Genomic DNA, 17,872 nt, shown 5'->3' with positions numbered 1-17,872 from the left:
CACCAATAACAAGAAGAGATTTGCTTGGGCCAAGAAACACAATTAATCCAAATATATTTTGATTTGTTTAACACTTTTTTGGTTACTACATGATTCCATGTGTGTTATTTCAAAGTTTTGATGTCTTTACTATAATTTTAAAATGTAGAAAATAGTCAAAATAAAGAAAAACCCTTCAATGAGTAGGTGTGTCTAAAGTTTTGACTGGTACTGTATATTTACACAAGTTTTACACTTTTTTGTTGTTGACCAATTGTGACCTAATGGGCCAGCCATCACTGAAACTATATCCTGTTTCAACCAACCCTGGTCTTCCCTAATGTAGGCTATAATAAGGAGAACACAATATGCTCTAGAGTTTACTAGCCTACTTTTGGCACATTAGTAACTGTATATGGCCTGTAACAAACTGCACAGCATGCAATTTCCACTTTGTCATGTGGTAAACCAAGGCCATGTTCGAACATTCCCTCAAACAAAGATCTAGAAAAACGGTTGATTGGAAACAAAGGGTCTTCTTGTAATGGTACATTTGACACAGCAGTATTCTCCCTCGCCTGCCTTTAGTTTGTTTTTGTTTTTTTGCTTGGTCATCATTGGCAGAGCGTTTGTAATGTCAGCCACAAAGGCTAACAAACTCTGGAAGGTCCCACGCGTGAGGCTTGCGTGGGAACTGGCCAGCGTGAGATTTTTGGGGGTCTATTTCGCAGCCGCCCAGTGCCAGGCAGCCTTTAGTCTAAAATGAGACAGCCGAGGGTGAGCACCCGAGTTTTCACACACTAAAGGTGCCGCAGGGAAGAACGCACTCCGGGGATAACACCAACCGATGCAGCGGGATAGCGACGACCACCACCATGTACAAGACCAGTTACCTGCGCGAGGTGCGCAAGGAGAAGTATGAGCGTTCTGATGTCTTCGAGGAGCCCTACGGCCCTGATGCATCCGCGGGCACCTCAGCCATCCAGGGCTGGGAGAGCCTGCAGGAGCTCAACAGCCGCTTCGCCCGCTATATTAATCGGGCACGCGTGCTGGAGCAGCGCAATTCTGTGTTCCGCAAGCAGCTAGAGACGCTGCAGCGGATGGAAGAGGCCAGTGGGCTTGAGGAGGCCTTTACTGAACAGATTGGCCTGAACCGGCAGCGCATCTGCGAGCTCTCCGCCAACCGTGCCAAACTTGAGCGCGAGCTGAAGGACGCATGCCGCATGCTGGACGAGTTCACCAACAAGTAAGTGATGTGCTTGCTTTTGAAAGTGTAAGTGCGTGTGTTTGTGTGTGCGTCAGTAGGGCTATGTGCTTTTTTAAACTGATGTGTGGGTCAGAGAGAAGGAAAGTGTGTAGGGGCCACCCTCTGTGCATACACAGTGCAGTGGTGAGCCCTTATGTAGACCAGGTGCAGTGTAAACTGTTTTTGTGCTGTTGAAGGCATCCAGATAACCTGATCTTATCTCTGTGATAAATTGTCCAACTGCTAAAAGTCTGTCTTCAATAAAGGTGTCTATTGCCTTGAAAATCAGCCATGGTAAATGTCATGGATTTCTAAATTCTAACACCAAGACAGGATCTAGATGAATGCTGCACAGGTGGTTGTGTTCTGAAAAAGGGAAGCAACAGCCATTTCAAGTGCTCTCAATGAGAGCCAGGTTGATGTCTGTATTGATTAATAGTTCATCAATACAGACATTGGAAAGTCAGAAAAGCCCTGAAGATGAAAATCAATCCTCTTACGTGCTCAACACACAAACTTGTTAAAATCACAGATCAATAAAAGGTAGGCCACACATAATTGTGGAATTCCTGAATTTATGTTTTGTGATTTATGTTTTGTCCTCCATAGATACAGAAATGAGTGTGAGTTTCAAGAACAGCTGCGGGGTACATTGGAACAACTCAACAAGGTATGTGTGTGAGTCCCATGACAATTTCCCAGTTTTTTGTTTGTTTTTATTATTCAAAAAATGGACTGATTCTTTCTTTAGTTAAAATACACAAATAGGGGTGGTTTCCCAGACACAGATTAAGCCTAGTCCTGGACCCATAAATATTTTTGATGGTTATTCTTTATTGAGTTTGCTTTTTAGTCCAGGACTACAGTAAACCTAATCTGTTTCTGGGAAATCTCCCATAATATGCTAAACTGTCATGCTGCATTATTAGCGGCATAGTCATAAAAACAAGTTGTGAACCCAACTTGTGAGTAACGTTTTCTGCATACCCCTGTGCATGAAAGGGGCTTTGCAATGTGACACAAAAAAGTATGTATTATATAATCTGTCTGGTTAATAATCTATAAGCTTTGTCCAGAGTGTCAGAATCATAATAATTCAATTGCGTAACTGCAACCCTGGTAGGACTTTGTGGTCTGAGAGACAAAGCTTATGAGATCAGGACAATACAGTGTGGTGATGGAACTGAATTAAAATTGCTTCTTTTGATCTTAGAGGCTTTGGACTTAATGGAGGAATGTACTAGTGAAGAAAAAGGCTTTGTGTGGTGTTCAGTTCAACAATACCAGCATTGTCATACTGTTTGAGGCTTTATGAGGATTGGAGTCGATATAGACTTATTGACTTCTCTTTCTTCTCCTTTTCTTCCATCTTCTTCTCTTCTCTTCCCTTCTCTTATTTTTTTCTCCTCTTCTCTCCTCGCCACTCCTCCTTTTCCCCTTTCTTCTCCTTTCCTAGGAGGCTGACCATAACCTGCTCAGGAACCTGGAGTTTCAGATCCAGACCCAGTTCCTTCAGGATGACATCAACACCACCAAAGACAGACACAGAAAGGTAAGAGGTGTACAGCATACAGTGCATTCGAAAAGTATTCAGACCGCTTGACTTTTTCCAGATTTTCATGTTACAGCCTTATTCAAAAAAAAAAAAAAAGTTCATCCCTAATCAATCTGCACGTAATACCCCATAATGACAAAGCAAAAACAGGTTTTTTGAAATGTTTGGAAATATATAAAAAATAAGAAAATGCAAAATCACATTTACATAAGTATTCAGACCCTTTACTCAGTACTTTGTTGAAGCACCTTTGGCAGCGATTACAGGCTTGAGTCTTCTTGGGTATGACGCTACAAGCTTAACACACCTGTATTTGGGGAGTTTCTCCCATTCTTCTCTGCAGATCCTCTTAAGCGCTATCAGGTTGGATGGGGAGCGTCGCTGCACAGCTATTTTCAGGTCTCTCCAGTGATGTTCGATCGGGTTCAAGTCTGGGCTCTGGCTGGGCCACTCAAGGACATTCAGAGACTTGTCCCGAAGCCACACCTGGGTGGTCTTGGCTGTCTGCTAAGGATTGTTGTCCTGTTGAAAGGGGAACCTTCAGTCCAGATGTGACGCTTGGCATTCAGGCCAAAGAGTTTTTTCGTGGTTTCATCAGACCAGAGAATATTGTTTCTCATGGTCTGAGAATCTTTAGGTGCCTTTTGGCAAACTACAAGCGGGCTGTCATTTGCTTTATACGGAGGAGTGGCTTCCGTCTGGCCACTCTACCATAAAGGCCTGATTGGTGGAGTGCTGCAGAGATGGTTGTCCTTCTGGAAGGTTCTCCCATCCCCACAGAAGAACTCTGGAACTCTGTCAGAGTGAACATCGGGTTCTTGGTCATCTCTCTGATCAAGGCCCTTCTCCCCCGATTGCTCAGTTTGGCCGGGTGGCCAGCTCTAGGAAGAGTCTTGGTGGTTCCAAACTTCTTCCATTTAAGAATGATAATGGAGGCCACTGTGTTCTTGGGGACCTTCAATGCTGCAGAATTGTTTTGGTACCCTTCCCCAGATATGTGCCTCGACACAATCCTGTCTTGGAGTTCTACAGACAATTCCTCGTTCTCATGGCTTGGTTTTGGCTCTGACATGCACTGTGAACTGTAGGACCTTATATAGACAGGTGTGTGCCTTTCCAAATCATGCCCAATCAATTGAATTGACCACAGCTGGACTCCAATCAAGTTGCAGGAACATCTCAAAGACGATCAATGGAAACAGGATGCAATTTAATCCATTTAGAATAATGCTGTAACGTAATAAAATGTAGAAAAAAGTCAAGGGGTGTGAATACCTTCCGAATTCACTGTACAAATCACCTGCAATCTATTACAAACTCATTCTACCTTTATACTGTACATTTATACATTTACATCAGATTTATTGCAAAGGATACAGATACAGTGTGCATAGCATGCCGTATTACAATGTACATATGTATGATCTAAATTTGACCAATTCTGTCACTGGTAAAATAATAGGGTGGGTGATTAGAGTACATAGACATTGTGTACTGTACTCTAATACTGCAACCTTGTTAAATACACCCACCCTGTATGACATTTCTCTTTATTTTCCTCAGAGTTGTGTGCGCTGTGTATGTGGAGTCCAGGGTCTAATCATTTCTTGGGAAATGTCTCCTCCCCCCGTAGAACCTGTCAGAGATCCAGACCTACGTGAATATCCTCCACCAGATCAACCAGACGATACACCTGGTGCCAAATATGGCCGTGGGCACCTCTGAGGTAAGGTCTCCCCCTGTCACATGCGTTTGTCTGTTTCCAGGGGAACCAGCTGAGTCAGACCACAGGTGTCAGACCAGATAACAATAGGGCCTTGAAATCAGCTATGTGTGCAGAACTTTGTGGATAACCGTGTGTACGTGACTGGAAAATGTGCTGTGATGCTTTCAAATGTGTTCCAATGTGTTGAGGTGTACTGACCTTTCTGTGAAGTGTGACTGCCTTTTATAATAAGCTTCTGTGTGTTATGACAGGTAATCCCAGCTCTGTGTGTCATGTTGTCTCTCAGCAGAAAGTATGCTGATGCAGTCAGTTAGTCTGTAAGCTGTTTGCTTGTCTGTGTTTGAAGTTTCAAGTAAAGCACTTGATGTTTTGAATGCCTATCTAGTTGTAATATAACTCGCCTGTCTTGTCTCTGTGTGATCTCTATGTGTTATAACTGGCCTGTAGTCTCTCTGTGTGGTCTCTGTGTTATAACTGGCCTGTCTTGCATCTGTGTGATCAGTGTGTATTATAACTGGTTTGTCCTCCCTCTGTGTGAAGGAGCAGGAGAAGCAGCTGGCCCAGAGGAGAGTTCCAGCCCTGCAGAGTCAGCTGGAGGAGTACAAGAGCACCCTCTGCCAGCTCCAAGCACAGAAGCAGCATTTGCAGTACGAGGTAGGTCCCTGTCTCCGTCACTATGACAATTTAGGAAGCATCTCAAGCTCAATTGTTTGAAATTGTCCCACTCCAAATCAACCCTTAAGCCCTAGCCCCTATGCATATTAGTGAGGAAGGGAGATGAGGTAGCCGCTTTACTTGAGATAGAAAGTTGAGATGTACCCATGGAGTACAGTACATACTGTAAATTGGTTGTAGTTGCAAAGGGGTGCCAGTAGGTGCCAGTCATCACCTGCAGATGAGTGAGTAAAGGTGATAAAAGCTACAGAGATGTAGGAAAATACAGGTGTATTTCTTAGAAAACTAATATTAGTAAAAAATAATACATCAAACATCAAAGTCCATGTTTATTTTCTCGAAAGTTGTGACTTTATTGAATAATATTTTAAATGAACATCCCCTCAAATGTCCCTACATATTTTTGCTACCTCAGCTTTACTCTCAAATTATGCTTTTCACTTTGTTCATTTTCTGTAGCTTGTACCTCATAGCTGTCTGCGTTCCCTAGAAAAAAGGTTTTCAAATGGTGTTCTATAACTGAAATACGTTATATTTTAAAATGTTTGAATATAATTGTTGCAAGAAATCTGAATATTTGACCAAAAACATTTTTCATATATTTCTCTAAGGACTCCATTCCATTTTCAATCCGAGACAGGTTGCCATGAAATATTCAATATGTGGGTTGAACACCTTTGCAGTACTACAGCTGTCACCACAACATCCTCAAAGAGTACAGTAGTCATGAGTTTCTCTTGACAAAAGTTCTGATTTATTCAGTCTTTGTATAGCCAGACAGCTGGCACATGAGGTAGTTCAGTCATATTCAGATGCAAGAATGACAAAGATTGCATAAATAAATGCCATTTAGCAGACACTTTTACGTATGGGTGGTCCCAGGAATCGAACACACTACCGTGGCAATACAAGTCTGCGCTATCCCAACTGAGCTACAAAGGACCACACAAATACATAATCTGAGTTAGGCAAGAAATGTAAGGGATTGTTTATCCAATTTACAAAATGACACATTGGTTTCTGATATACAAGGTGCTTTGGTTTAGTTTCGCTGGCAGTGGCTGGCACTGTTACCAAATACTGTTCAGCAAACTAATGATATTTAAGTGACTTTGGTGAGCTTCACAATCAATTGTAGACTTTCAGATGATCTGGACATTACTTGAACGGGATTTGTGCCACAAATGCTAAAACGTTAGCATTTGGAAACAGTGCCAGGGAAACTTAACCAATGCATGGAGTGCTGTCATACCTTGAACATATATGCTTTACAGGGTAAGGAAACCAATATGTAATGTAGTAATTTGGGTGAGCTATCCCTTTAAGTTTGGTTGTAATTAGCTGAACCCTTAATGGAAATATGAAATGCATTCAGTTTTTTTTAAAGAAGCCGTTTACAGTATCTCTCCGTCCATCCGTCTGTCTGTCTGTGTCAGACGTCAGTGTTGGAGAGTTCCATCAAGAGCACCCAGGAGAGCTATGACGATGAGATCCAGTTGTACAACGAGCAGATTGAGTCTCTGAGGAAGGACATCGAGGAAGCCGAGAGATCCCTGGAGAAATACACAAATGAGTGCCGCCACCTGGCCATGTACCAGACCTCACTGGAGAATGAGCTGGAGAGGTACAAGAGGATCATCGAGAACGAGGACAACAGGTAATTTTCTAACCACAACACACAGTGACCAGTGTCCTGCTGCTACTGGATATAGGCAGCACCTCAAAGTATTGACTCTTGGAAAACCAGTAGTAGACTATACTGTATCAGTCACATGGCGGCAGTTTGGGATATTATATTTGTGTGTTTTTCCACCTCAGATTTGTTCGATAATGGTTGAATATCTCTTCAGTGTTATTTATTTTTTGTGTACTATTTAATTCCTTTTAATATTGCCTAATCTTTCTTTTGTTTACTGTATTAACATGTTTTCTTTTCAGTCTCTCAATGCAAAAATCGAAAAGTATACTGCACAAAAATATAAACGCAACATGTAGTGTGCTGATCCCATGTTTCATGAGCTAAAATAGAAGATCCTAGAAATGTTCCATATGCACAAAAAGCGTATTTCTCTCAAATTTTGCGCACAAATGTGTTTACATCCCAGTCAATTATAATTTCTCCTTTGCAAAACGAATCCATCCACCTGACAGGTGTGGCATATCAAGAAGTTGATTAAACAGCATGATAATTACACAGGTGCATCTTGTGCTGGGGACAATAAAAGGCCACTCTAAAATGTGCAGTTTTGTCACACAACAGAATGCCACAGATGTGTCAAGTTTTGAGGGAGCGTGCATTTTGCATGCTGACTACAGGAATGTCCACCAGAGCGGTTGCCAAAGAATTTAATGTTCATTTCTCTACCAGTAGCCGCCTCCAACTTTGTTTTAGAGAATTTGGCAGTATGTCCAACAGGGCTCACAACCGCAGACCACATGTAACTACGCCAGCCCAGGACCTTCACATACGGTTTCTTCACCTGCGGGATCATCTGAGACCAGCCACCCAGACAGCTGAAACTGTGATTTTACACAACCAAAGAATTTCTGCACAAACTGTCAGAAACTTTCTCAGGGAAGCACATCTGCATTGTAGTCCTCACCAGGGTCTTGACCTGACTGCCGTTTGGCGTTGTAACCAACTTCAGTGGGCAAATGCTCACCTTCGATGGCCACTGGCACTCTGGAGAAGTGTGCTCTTCATGGACGAATCCCGGTTTCAACTGTACCAGGCAGATAACAGACAGCATGTATAGCGTCGTGTGGGTGAGCGGTTTGCTGATGTCAATGTTGTTAATGTTAGCGGTGGGGTTATGGTTTTGGCACTCATAAGTGAACACAATTGCATTTTATCAATGGCAATTTGAATGCACAGAGATACACTGATGAGATCCTGAGGCCCATTTTCGTGCCATTCATTCGCCGTCATCACCTCATGTTTCAGCATGGAAATGCATGGCGCCATGTTGCAAGGATCTGTACACAATTCCTGGAAGCTGAAAATGTCACATTTCTCCCATGGCCTGCATACTCACCAGACATGTCACCCATTGACTATGTTTGGGATGCTCTGGATCGATGTATACGACAGCATGTTCCATTTCCCACCAATATCTAGCAAGTTCGTACAGCGATTGAAGATGAGTTCGACAACATTCCACAGGCCACAATTAACAGCCTGATCAACTCTATGCGAAGGAGATGTGTCGCGTTGCATGATCAACGCCCCTACCTTTTTTTAAGGTACTTGTGACCAACAGATGCATACACTACATATACAAAAGTATGTGGATTCAGCTATTTCAGCCACACCGTTGCTGACAGGTGTAGAAAATCGAGCACACCGCCATGCAATCTCCATAGACAAACATTGGCAGTAGAATGGCCTTACTGAAGAGCACAGACGTTCAACGTGGCACCGTCATAGGATGCCACCTTTCTAACAAGTCAGTTCATCAAATTTCTGCCCTGCTAGAGCTGCCCCAGTCAACTGTAAATGCTGTTATTGTGAAGTTGAAACGTCTAGGAGCAACAGTGGCTCAGCCGCGAAGAGGTAGGCCACACAAGCTCACAGAACGGGACTGCCGAGTGCTGAAGCGGGTAGCGCGTAAAAGTCGTCTGTCCTCGGTTGCAACACTCATTACTGAGTTTGAATCTGCCTCTGGAAGCAACGTCAGCAAAATAACTGTTCATCAGGAGCCTCATGAAATGGGTTTGCATGGCCGAGCAGCCGCACACAAGCCTAAGATCCCTATGCATAATGCCAAGCGTCGGCTGGAGTGGTGTAAAGCTCGCTGCCATTGGACTCTGAAGCAGTGGAAACGTATTCTCTGAAGTGCTTCACCATCTGGCAGTCCAACTGACGAATCTGGGTTTGCGGATGCCAGGAGAACGCTACCTGCCCCAATGCATAGTGCAAACTGTAAAGTTTGGTGAAGGAGGAATAATAGTTGGGGGCTGTTTTTCATGATTTGAAGCAGGGACCTTACTTCCATTGAAGGGAAATCTTAACACTACAGCATACAATGACATTCTAGATGATTCTGTGCTTCCAACTTTGTAGCAACAGTTTGGGGAAGGCCCTTTCCTGTTTCAGCATGACAATGCCCTGTGCACAAAGCACAGTTCATACAGAAATAGTTTGTTGAGATTGGTTTGGAAGAACTTGACTGGTCTGCACAGAGCCCTGACTTCAACCCCATCATACAACTTTGGGATTAATTTTTTTATTCCATTTTTTATTTAACTAGGCAAGTCAGTTAAGAACAAATTCTTATTTACAATGACAGCCGAGGAACAGTGGGTTAACTGCCTTGTTCAGTGGCAGAACAACAGATTTTTACCTTGTCAGCTCCGGGATTCGATCTAGCAACCTTCCGGCTACTGACCAAAGTATGTGGACACCTGCTCGTCGAACATCTCATTCTAAAGTCATGGGCATTAATATAGAGTTGCTCCCCCTATAACAAACCTCCACTCTTCTGTGAAGGCTTTCCACTAGATATTGGAACATTGATGCGGGGAGTTGCTTCCATTCAGCCATAAGAGCATTAGTGAGGTCATGCACTGATGTTTGGCAATCGGACCTGTGTCTCAGTCAGCATTTCAATTTGGGCTCCCGAGCGGCGCAGCAGTCTAAGGCACTGCATCTCAGTGCTGGAGGCGTCATTACAGACCCTGGTTCGATTGGGAGTCCCATAGGGCGGCGCACAATTGGCCCAGCGGCGTGCGGGTTAGGGTTTCGCCGGGGTAGGCCGTCATTGTAAATACGAATTTGTTCTTAACTGACTTGCCTAGTTAAATAAAAGGTTAAATAAAACATTTGTATAATGTTTATTACTAACACATAAAAATACACTATCACTTGCTGTGGTGGTAACTAACATTTCTTCATCATTCTCTTCCACAGGTTGAATTCAGCGATAATTGGGACTCCCATTACCTTGTTCACCACCAATTACCGCTACACCCACACACCCACTGTGTCGAGCAGGGGCAGAGGTGAGGACATGCCATGTCTCATTCCACAGCTGCTTCACACGGATAGTCTCCATACATACAGAGCAGACACACAACACCCCATCGTCATCATAGGCTATAACCACACTAGCTAGAACCCTAATGTATACAGCCACACAGTGATGTGTATCCTACCCACTCAGATACAAAGACCATAGAACAGAAAGCACAAGCACAATGGATCCTCCTGAGGTTTATTCATGGCAGATAAGGATGATCATGGACCCGTAGGGGTACTATCCTCCTTGGATAATGTATTTAGAATGTGAGTGTATTGTTTTGTTATCTCCAGACATCACCCAAGCCATCCAGGACATCACCAGTGTCAAGCCTCGCCAGAAGAACCTGGCCAAGAAGGTCCTGAAGAAGAAGGAGATCAGCCCCAAAGATGTGACGGACAGCGGCCAGGAGGAGAGAGTCGGTGGAGCTGAACACATGGAGGACGAGAAGCGAGGGGTGGCAGGGGAGGAAGGCGAGGTGAAGAGGGAGGAGCAGAGGTCCCTGTACACGCCCCAGGATGTGCCAGACGGGGCTCAGATCAGCAAAGCCTTCGACACGCTTTGTAACATCGTCAGAGACCGAATGAGGAAGTACAAGAAGCCAGAGCCAATTGCTGACTTTTACACCAAGGGGCGCTATGTGCTGGTGACAGGCGATGGAAGCTACCCCCACCCCCACTTCTACACCTCCAGTCCCTCCGCCGGACGCGTCTTCGTCACCATCCGCAACGGCATGGTCTCCCCTTATGACCCCTTCGGGCCTTACACCCCCTCCCCCAACCCCCCTCATCCTCAGCCCATGCCACCCCCTGGTCCCCGTACCCCCACCCCACCCTCTGACGGAGAGGGGGGAAAAGGAGACGATAAGGGCGGAAAAGGTGGTGGGAAGGGGAAATCTAGGGGCGGAGACCCCGAGCCTAGGCCTAAGAACCCTACTCCCCCCCCACAGCCCAACCCTGCCCCAGCTCCAGACCCTGACCCCAAAGGCCCCAGCAATCCCTCCGGACCCAAGGGGGGTAAAGACGACAGTCACCGCAGGGGCCCTCCTCCCATGCCCTTCCCCCGCGGCGCTAGCAGCATGCCGCCTGACTCCATGAGCTACGAGAAGGTGGAGATGGTGGAGTCAGTGGAAAAGTTCTCCAACGACCGCAAGACCAGGGGCTATGAGGAGACAGCCATGGTGGTGGAGACCATGATCGAGAAGACCAGCAAAAAGAAGAACTGAGTCTGAGATAAGGTCGACCTCGGCCAAAATATCTATACAGACTCCTCACAAGTTTCACCTCACCTTATGCCAGTAAGAACAAACACTGAGCCATTATGTGACTCTGCAAAAGACACATTCTAAAGACACTGTTCCCACCCTATATGAAACCAACCTTAAAGAGACAGTTCTTCCTGATACTGCTCCTCTATTCGCTCACGCTTTCTGGCTTTGCGTTCAGCAAGTGTTAGCTGGTTCCATAATGCTGCTATTGTTGTTTTCTACCTACGCCGTAACCTTACACCTTTACTGTCTGAAAGCATGAAGTACGAACATCAAAGCTACAAGCTCCCTTGTCATCTCAACCCCCAAAGTAGAGTAAACATGGCTTTGACGTGTGAAAAAACCTCTAACATTTTTATAAATTGATGACATGCTACTGCCCTCATGGATGTTTGCCACCCTTCCAAACCAAACCTGCCCCAAAACCCAAGAGCTCATTTGTTCAATTGGATGCCGTCGACTGCCCTCAACACAGACCTTCTGTGTATAAAATTGCTTTAATAATAAAGAAGAATCAAGCTTTAAAGGCGCAAAGCTCTACTGTCTTTGTGTTTTGACGTTAGCACCGCTCTTATGACACACGCATAGCTTTGTTCCATTACAATCCATTGAAATGTGCCAAAAATATATTAAATTAATATTATATTCTTTGAATAATAACAGCGGATGTTCCAGATTTTTACTTTTTGTATGCAGATAAAGCACTATTGACTTACTTTATAATGATGGTAGAGGTGATGGATGCCTAGTTTTTAACTGATCACCCTGTTTGACTTGCATACTAGAGGTATATTCATTGCGTCAGAGTGAGGAAACTAGACTGAGCTAGTGCAGTGTTTAGTAAACACTGGGTGTCCCTCAGCACGGAGTGATAGGTGCAGTTACTGAAGGAGAGTCATCCATTTTTCATTGAGATGAACTGGAGGAGCAGACAGCGACCTCTGAACTCTGCATAATCCACTTTCCCTTAAGAGGGACAGACAAGAGAGAGAAAGAGAGAGCCAGAAAACGTGTGTGTGTGTGTGTGTGTGTGACAGAATAACAAAAGTAAGAGATACAGAGAGTGGGAGAAGAAGAAGCTGTTTTATACTATATTCCCGGTCCTGGTCTCACACCCAGTGTGTGATGTAAATGTCCCTGTGCTTTGTGCTCTTGAGTGAACAGATAAGTGCTTCCCATTACAGCATAGGCTTCAATTGTCTGGCATTGAGCATTGTAAGGCCAAATGACTTACCTTAGAAAGTGAAATTGGAATACAGAGCCACATACCCAGGGTCTGACCTAACTTCCAGCTGTATTTCTCTTCCTCATTCAAATGACAAACAAGACATTTCTTCTACCTGCCTGTGCATTGCAGAGTGGTGCAAATCACTGAAGTGCTTTAACAAACAGCTAAATAGATTTATTATAGTATACGACAAAGGTTATTCTGCAATACCCTTTGAGGACCACAGGCTGCAAAATAAATCACACGATCCTGGTCTTGTTTATATAGAAACAGTTGCTTGTCACAAGAATATAAACGGAAAGAAGTATCACCGCTCTGTTTGCAAGATATTAAACTTTAAGTAGAATGACACTGAAAATAATTTTGTCACAAACTGTACAACAGTTGGTTCACCAGAGGTGGAGGAGTGGGGGAAAGCAAGAACACCATATAGTGGATGCATTATGTTTATATACATTTTTGTCATGTGTACAAAAACATAGACTGAAAGCCAGATAGGATCTTTTTGTTTTCTCTATAGATAAGATTATTTTAAGGTTACACTTTTATCATCATCATCTTCGGATTACAAGAAACATTAGTTGGAAGTAGATGGCTAATATAAACACAAAAACAGAGAAAAGGGTGGGAGGGGAGGAAAGAAAATGAGAGAGGAGAGAAAGGGAGTCAGGAGAGAAAGTGAGAGAGAGGGCAAGATAAAGCGAGAAGGGGCAGAGAAAGTGTGAGAAGTGGAAAGTGCGAGAAAAAGAGAGGGGAAGTGAGAGAAAGATAGGAGAGAAGTAGAGAGCAAGACCGGCCCGGCATGCAGACCTGACCAGACGGTGTTTAGTTAGCTACGTCAGCTAGTTTTTACTCAGCAGGCTCTTCAGACTCCTCTCCACTGCCTCGTCCAGCTCTTCCTCCAGCTCCTCCTTTTTTGACATGGCTAGTTTGGACTGGTAGTCGCGCACTATCTGGTCTATGTAAGGGGCACTTTGTGTTCCATGGAGCATGAGGTTCCACTCCTTCAGGGCCCCTCTCTGTGGCTTGTCTCCCTGGAAGCCCACCTCCAGGACCCATGTCCCGCGGGGGTCCTCTCCCCAGGTGTGTGTGGTCATAAAGGGCCACTTGTCAAAGCCCACCTTGGCGTCGTCGTCCCGGGGCCGGCAGCTCAGCAGGATGGACTTGGTGCCCATGGGGGAGGTCATGTTGATGTTGAGGTCGCCACGGCGACTACCATTGACTGTGACCACAGCCTGAACGTGCTCCAGGTAGCGGACAAAGTTGTCCTTCCCCTGGCAGGAGTCAGTGGAGATGGTCAGGATCAGCTTGTCACCCGATTGGATCATACTGAAGGGAGAGATGGGGGGGGGGGGATTAGGAAGGTGAGGGCAAAAGAAGAGTCAAGTGAGACAAAGGAAAAAAGGTGATAAAGGGAGGATAATGAAAAGGGACAACAGGGGGAGAGAGATGGACAGAGGGATGGAGAAGACTTGAAAGGGAGACAGAAGATGAAAGGTGGGAAAGGAAGGGTCAGAGAACGACAGAAATACGGGGAGATGGAGAAAGGAAAACATGACAGAAAGATATAGAGAGGAAGATGGAGTTAACAAAAAAGGAAACGGGAATACAAAAATGTATTAAGGAAGAGAGAGATTCGAGAGAGGAAGATCAAATCAAATCAAATGTATTTATATAGCCCTTCGTACATCAGCTAATATCTTGAAGTGCTGTACAGAAACCCAGCCTAAAACCCCAAACAGCAAGCAATGCAGGTGTAGAAGAAGAAACAGAAGGACAGAGAGAGAGAGAGAAATAATAACATAATCAGTATTCTGGTCAGCTCCTTGAGACCACAGGTGTCCCTGTATCTAATTAAATCTGAGATTCAGCCTGCTGGTGCAGAGTATTTACCATAGCCCGGTCTGTCTAGACCTCCGCACTCACAGCTCCTTCTACCTGACCTACTTAGCATGGACCCAGCAGACCCTGACAGAGCACTAGTGCTGCCTCAAATCCTGCTCCCCCACAGAAACACAACAATGATAGAAACCATGCTTGGTTTGCCATTAAATTATTCTAGGAAACCGAAGCGTGTGCTTTTTGGTTAGGCTTAGACTAGAATATGTTACCTTCCTGCTACCCCTATCTTAGCGGGCATTCATTATTGGAGATTGAGATTCACTTGATAAATCAAAATAAAGCATTTCTTTATCATAAAATATGCAATTGTATTAACTTTTTCTAGCAATAACAATATATTTTTCCGTTGTAAAAACCTTTTCCGACAGTGTGCCCTGATGAATATGATGATCAAGGTGTTAATTTCAAGCATGTATCTCCTTTGAAACAGTTTATTGATCTGTGGTGGCATAATTTCTCACATTTTTATTTTATTTTCTCTGGAGTGATGAATCACGCTTTACTCGTCCGATGGACGAATCTGGGTTTGGCAGATGCCAGGAGCATTCTACCTGCCCCAAAGCATAGTGCCAACTTTAAGGTTTGGTGGAGAAGGGAAATCTTAACGCTACAGCATGCAATGACATTCTAGACAATTCTGTGCTTCCAACTTTGTGGCAACAGTTTGGGGAAGGTACTTTCCCATTTCAGTATGATAATTGCCCAGTGCACAAAGCGAGGTCCATACAAAAATGGTTTGGCAAGAACTGTGTGGAAGAACTTGCCTGGCCTGCACAGAGCCCTGACCTCAACCCCATCGAACACCTTTGGGATGAATTGGAAAGCTGACTGCGAGCCAGGCCTAATTGCCCCTCATCAGTGCCCGACCTCACTAATGATCTTGTGGCTGAATGGAAGCAAGTCCCCGCAGCAATGTTCCAACATCTAGCGGAAAGCCTTCCCAGAAGAGTGGAGGCTGTTATAGCAGCATAGAGGGGACCAACTCCATATTAATGCCCATAATTTTGGAATGAGATCTTCGACGAGCAGGTGTCCACATACTTTTGTTCATATAGAGTTTTGAGCCCCCTAGGGCTTGTGCGGTGGAGGAGATCTTCATGGGCTATACTCAGCCTTGTCTCAGGGTAGTAAGTTGGTCTGTTGATATCCCTCTAGTGGTGTGGGGGCTGTGCTTTGGCAAAGTGGATGTGATTATATGCTGCCTGGTTGGCCCTGTCCACGGGTATCGTCAGATGGGGCCACAGTGTCCCCCGACCCCCCCCTGTCTCAGCCTCCAGTATCTATGCTGCAATAGTCTCTCTCTCTCTCTCTCTGTCTCTCTGTCTCTGTGCTGTGAAAAGCCAACTGACATCATTTACACCTGAGGTACTGACATGGTACACCCTCTACAACCACTGTGATTATTATTTGACCCTGCTGGTCATCTATGAACGTTTGGACATCTTGAAGAACAATCTGACCTTAATGGCCATGTCCTCTTATAATCTCCACCCGTCATAGTCAGAAGAGGACTGGCCACCCCTCAGATTCTGGTTCTTCTCTAGAATTCTTTGTAGGTTGATTTGATGTAGTGTATCAAATTCCCAATTTATGCAACAAAACCAACTTCATAAGAGGTTTTAAAAATAGGCTCTGTTTGACTCAAAATTCCACGATGGACAGTAAGGTATTGTTAGCAGAAGAGATACTTAATTCACCAATACATGTCTTGGTAGTCCAAAAAATATTGCTATCAGGTTGTGAATCACAGCTGGCCTGGTACATTTTTTTGCTGCCTCCACCCATTCGGGATGTTTTTGGGCAAAAACGCACGAATGTAACTAACTCTGGGAATGTCAATACAATCAAACTAGCAAGGGCAATGATCACAAGTCAGTCATATGCTAGCGTATCTATTTATGTAGCTATTTATTTACTGTAGCAAGCTAAAAACATATACCTTAACATTAGCTAGTTGGTTAGAGAGCTGCTGGAAGGATATCATGTCATTGGAGGAGTGGGTGAGCCACCAACATTTTCCCCTCATATCGTTTTTCGGTGGCTACAGATAGAGATGCAGGTGTCATTTAGTTAGCTGGTGAGAAATTTGAATCACTTCGCTAGCTAGCTATGCTGAACTTGAACAACTTTTATCTAGTTCAGCATATCTCTTGCATTCGTAAATTCACTCTGGCTATCTACTCCGATTTCAGAGAACTTATGAATGCGCAACACCCGCTGAATATGACCGGTGCCAGTAAACTTTGGCAAAAAAGTAATTCAATGGTTGCCAGCAGCACAGTTAGTCACTAATGCTCTGGATAATTTAAACAAGCTAACCAGCTCTACTAGGTGTTCTCTCATTTGTGTCTGGAAGCAGCTAGCCAACTTTAGTCAGTCAGCTTGGTTGCTTAACTGCCATTGTGAGGAATGTGCAGATCAACCCTACTCCTCGGCCTGAGCGTCCTGTATCAATAGCGCAGTGTATGCTCTGAACCCTCGGAGACCGAAAAGCTCAGAATTTATGAACAGACAATCTGACAATGCTCTGAATTTACAAAGGACCCAGAGCGCACTCTGACACACTGGAGGCAATTTATGAACATACCCCTAGTTGTCAATCATTTTTATTTGGCATTGGCTAAATGAGCGCGCAGGCAGGCAAGTTCCCATTCAGTTGTCAAAACATGGGTTGGGACACGCATGCATTGGCAGGCAAGCTGCAGAAGGATGCGTACTAATGATCTAAAGTCGTACTGTTGCTACAGCCTGGAAACACACAGTCGAGTTCAAAGTGAATGATGTCAGGCCCATGTGGCAAATAACTTATTTGCATAAAGGCCTACTGTAGCTCTGATTGACTATCTGCGTAGACTCCGGTTCTGGACGAGACATACTTTTTTATTATGTTTTATGGGTCGAACTGCAGAGGAACAACACAGTCAGGCAATGGAGCAGACATACAGTTGAAGTCCGAAGTTTACATACGCTTAGGTTGGAGACATCAAAATGCGTTTTTCAACCAATACACACATTTCTTGATAACAAACTATAGTTTTGGCAAGTCCGTTAGGACATCTACTTTGTGCATGACACAAGTCATTTTTCCAACAATTGTTTACAGACAGATTATTTCACTTATAATTCACTGTATCACAATTCCAGTGGGTCAGAAGTTTACATACACTAAGTTGACTGTGCATTTAAACAGCTTGGAAAATTCCAGAAAATGATGTCATGGCTTTAGAAGCTTCTGATAGGCTACTTGGCATCATTTGAGTCAAATTGAGGTGTACC

General features: G+C 44.3%; 2 protein-coding genes across 3 annotated transcripts in view; one reads left to right on the top strand and one right to left on the bottom strand.

Annotated features, from left to right (window-relative positions):
- The first annotated feature begins 740 nt into the window (after positions 1 to 740).
- LOC111977790 (filensin-like) lies at positions 741 to 12,000 on the top strand. Of its 2 annotated transcripts, none has more exons than XM_024007453.2 (8): positions 741 to 1,225; positions 1,835 to 1,895; positions 2,682 to 2,777; positions 4,414 to 4,506; positions 5,047 to 5,160; positions 6,618 to 6,838; positions 10,091 to 10,182; positions 10,493 to 12,000. In XM_024007453.2, the coding sequence occupies exons 1-8, from the start codon at positions 855 to 857 to the stop codon at positions 11,422 to 11,424; spliced, it is 1,980 nt and encodes a 659-aa protein (XP_023863221.1). In that variant the 5' UTR covers positions 741 to 854; the 3' UTR covers positions 11,425 to 12,000. The 2 variants fall into 2 exon arrangements, with proteins under 2 accessions (XP_023863221.1, XP_023863222.1); XM_024007454.2 differs by having other exon boundaries at positions 752 to 1,225; positions 5,053 to 5,160.
- A 1,124-nt stretch (positions 12,001 to 13,124) lies between these two features.
- The window catches only part of LOC111977791 (neuroendocrine convertase 2-like), a 65,507-nt gene continuing 60,759 nt past the window's right edge, over positions 13,125 to 17,872 (bottom strand). Inside the window, exon 12 of the mRNA XM_024007455.2 lies at positions 13,125 to 14,023. Coding sequence (XP_023863223.1) covers positions 13,537 to 14,023 — 487 coding nt within the window. The 3' untranslated portion in view covers positions 13,125 to 13,536. The remainder of the gene's footprint in view (positions 14,024 to 17,872) is intronic.

This window comes from Salvelinus sp. IW2-2015, linkage group LG18 (assembly GCF_002910315.2).
Source record: "Salvelinus sp. IW2-2015 linkage group LG18, ASM291031v2, whole genome shotgun sequence".
Taxonomy (NCBI): domain Eukaryota; kingdom Metazoa; phylum Chordata; class Actinopteri; order Salmoniformes; family Salmonidae; genus Salvelinus; species Salvelinus sp. IW2-2015.
This window is presented reverse-complemented; position numbering and strand designations above follow the sequence as displayed.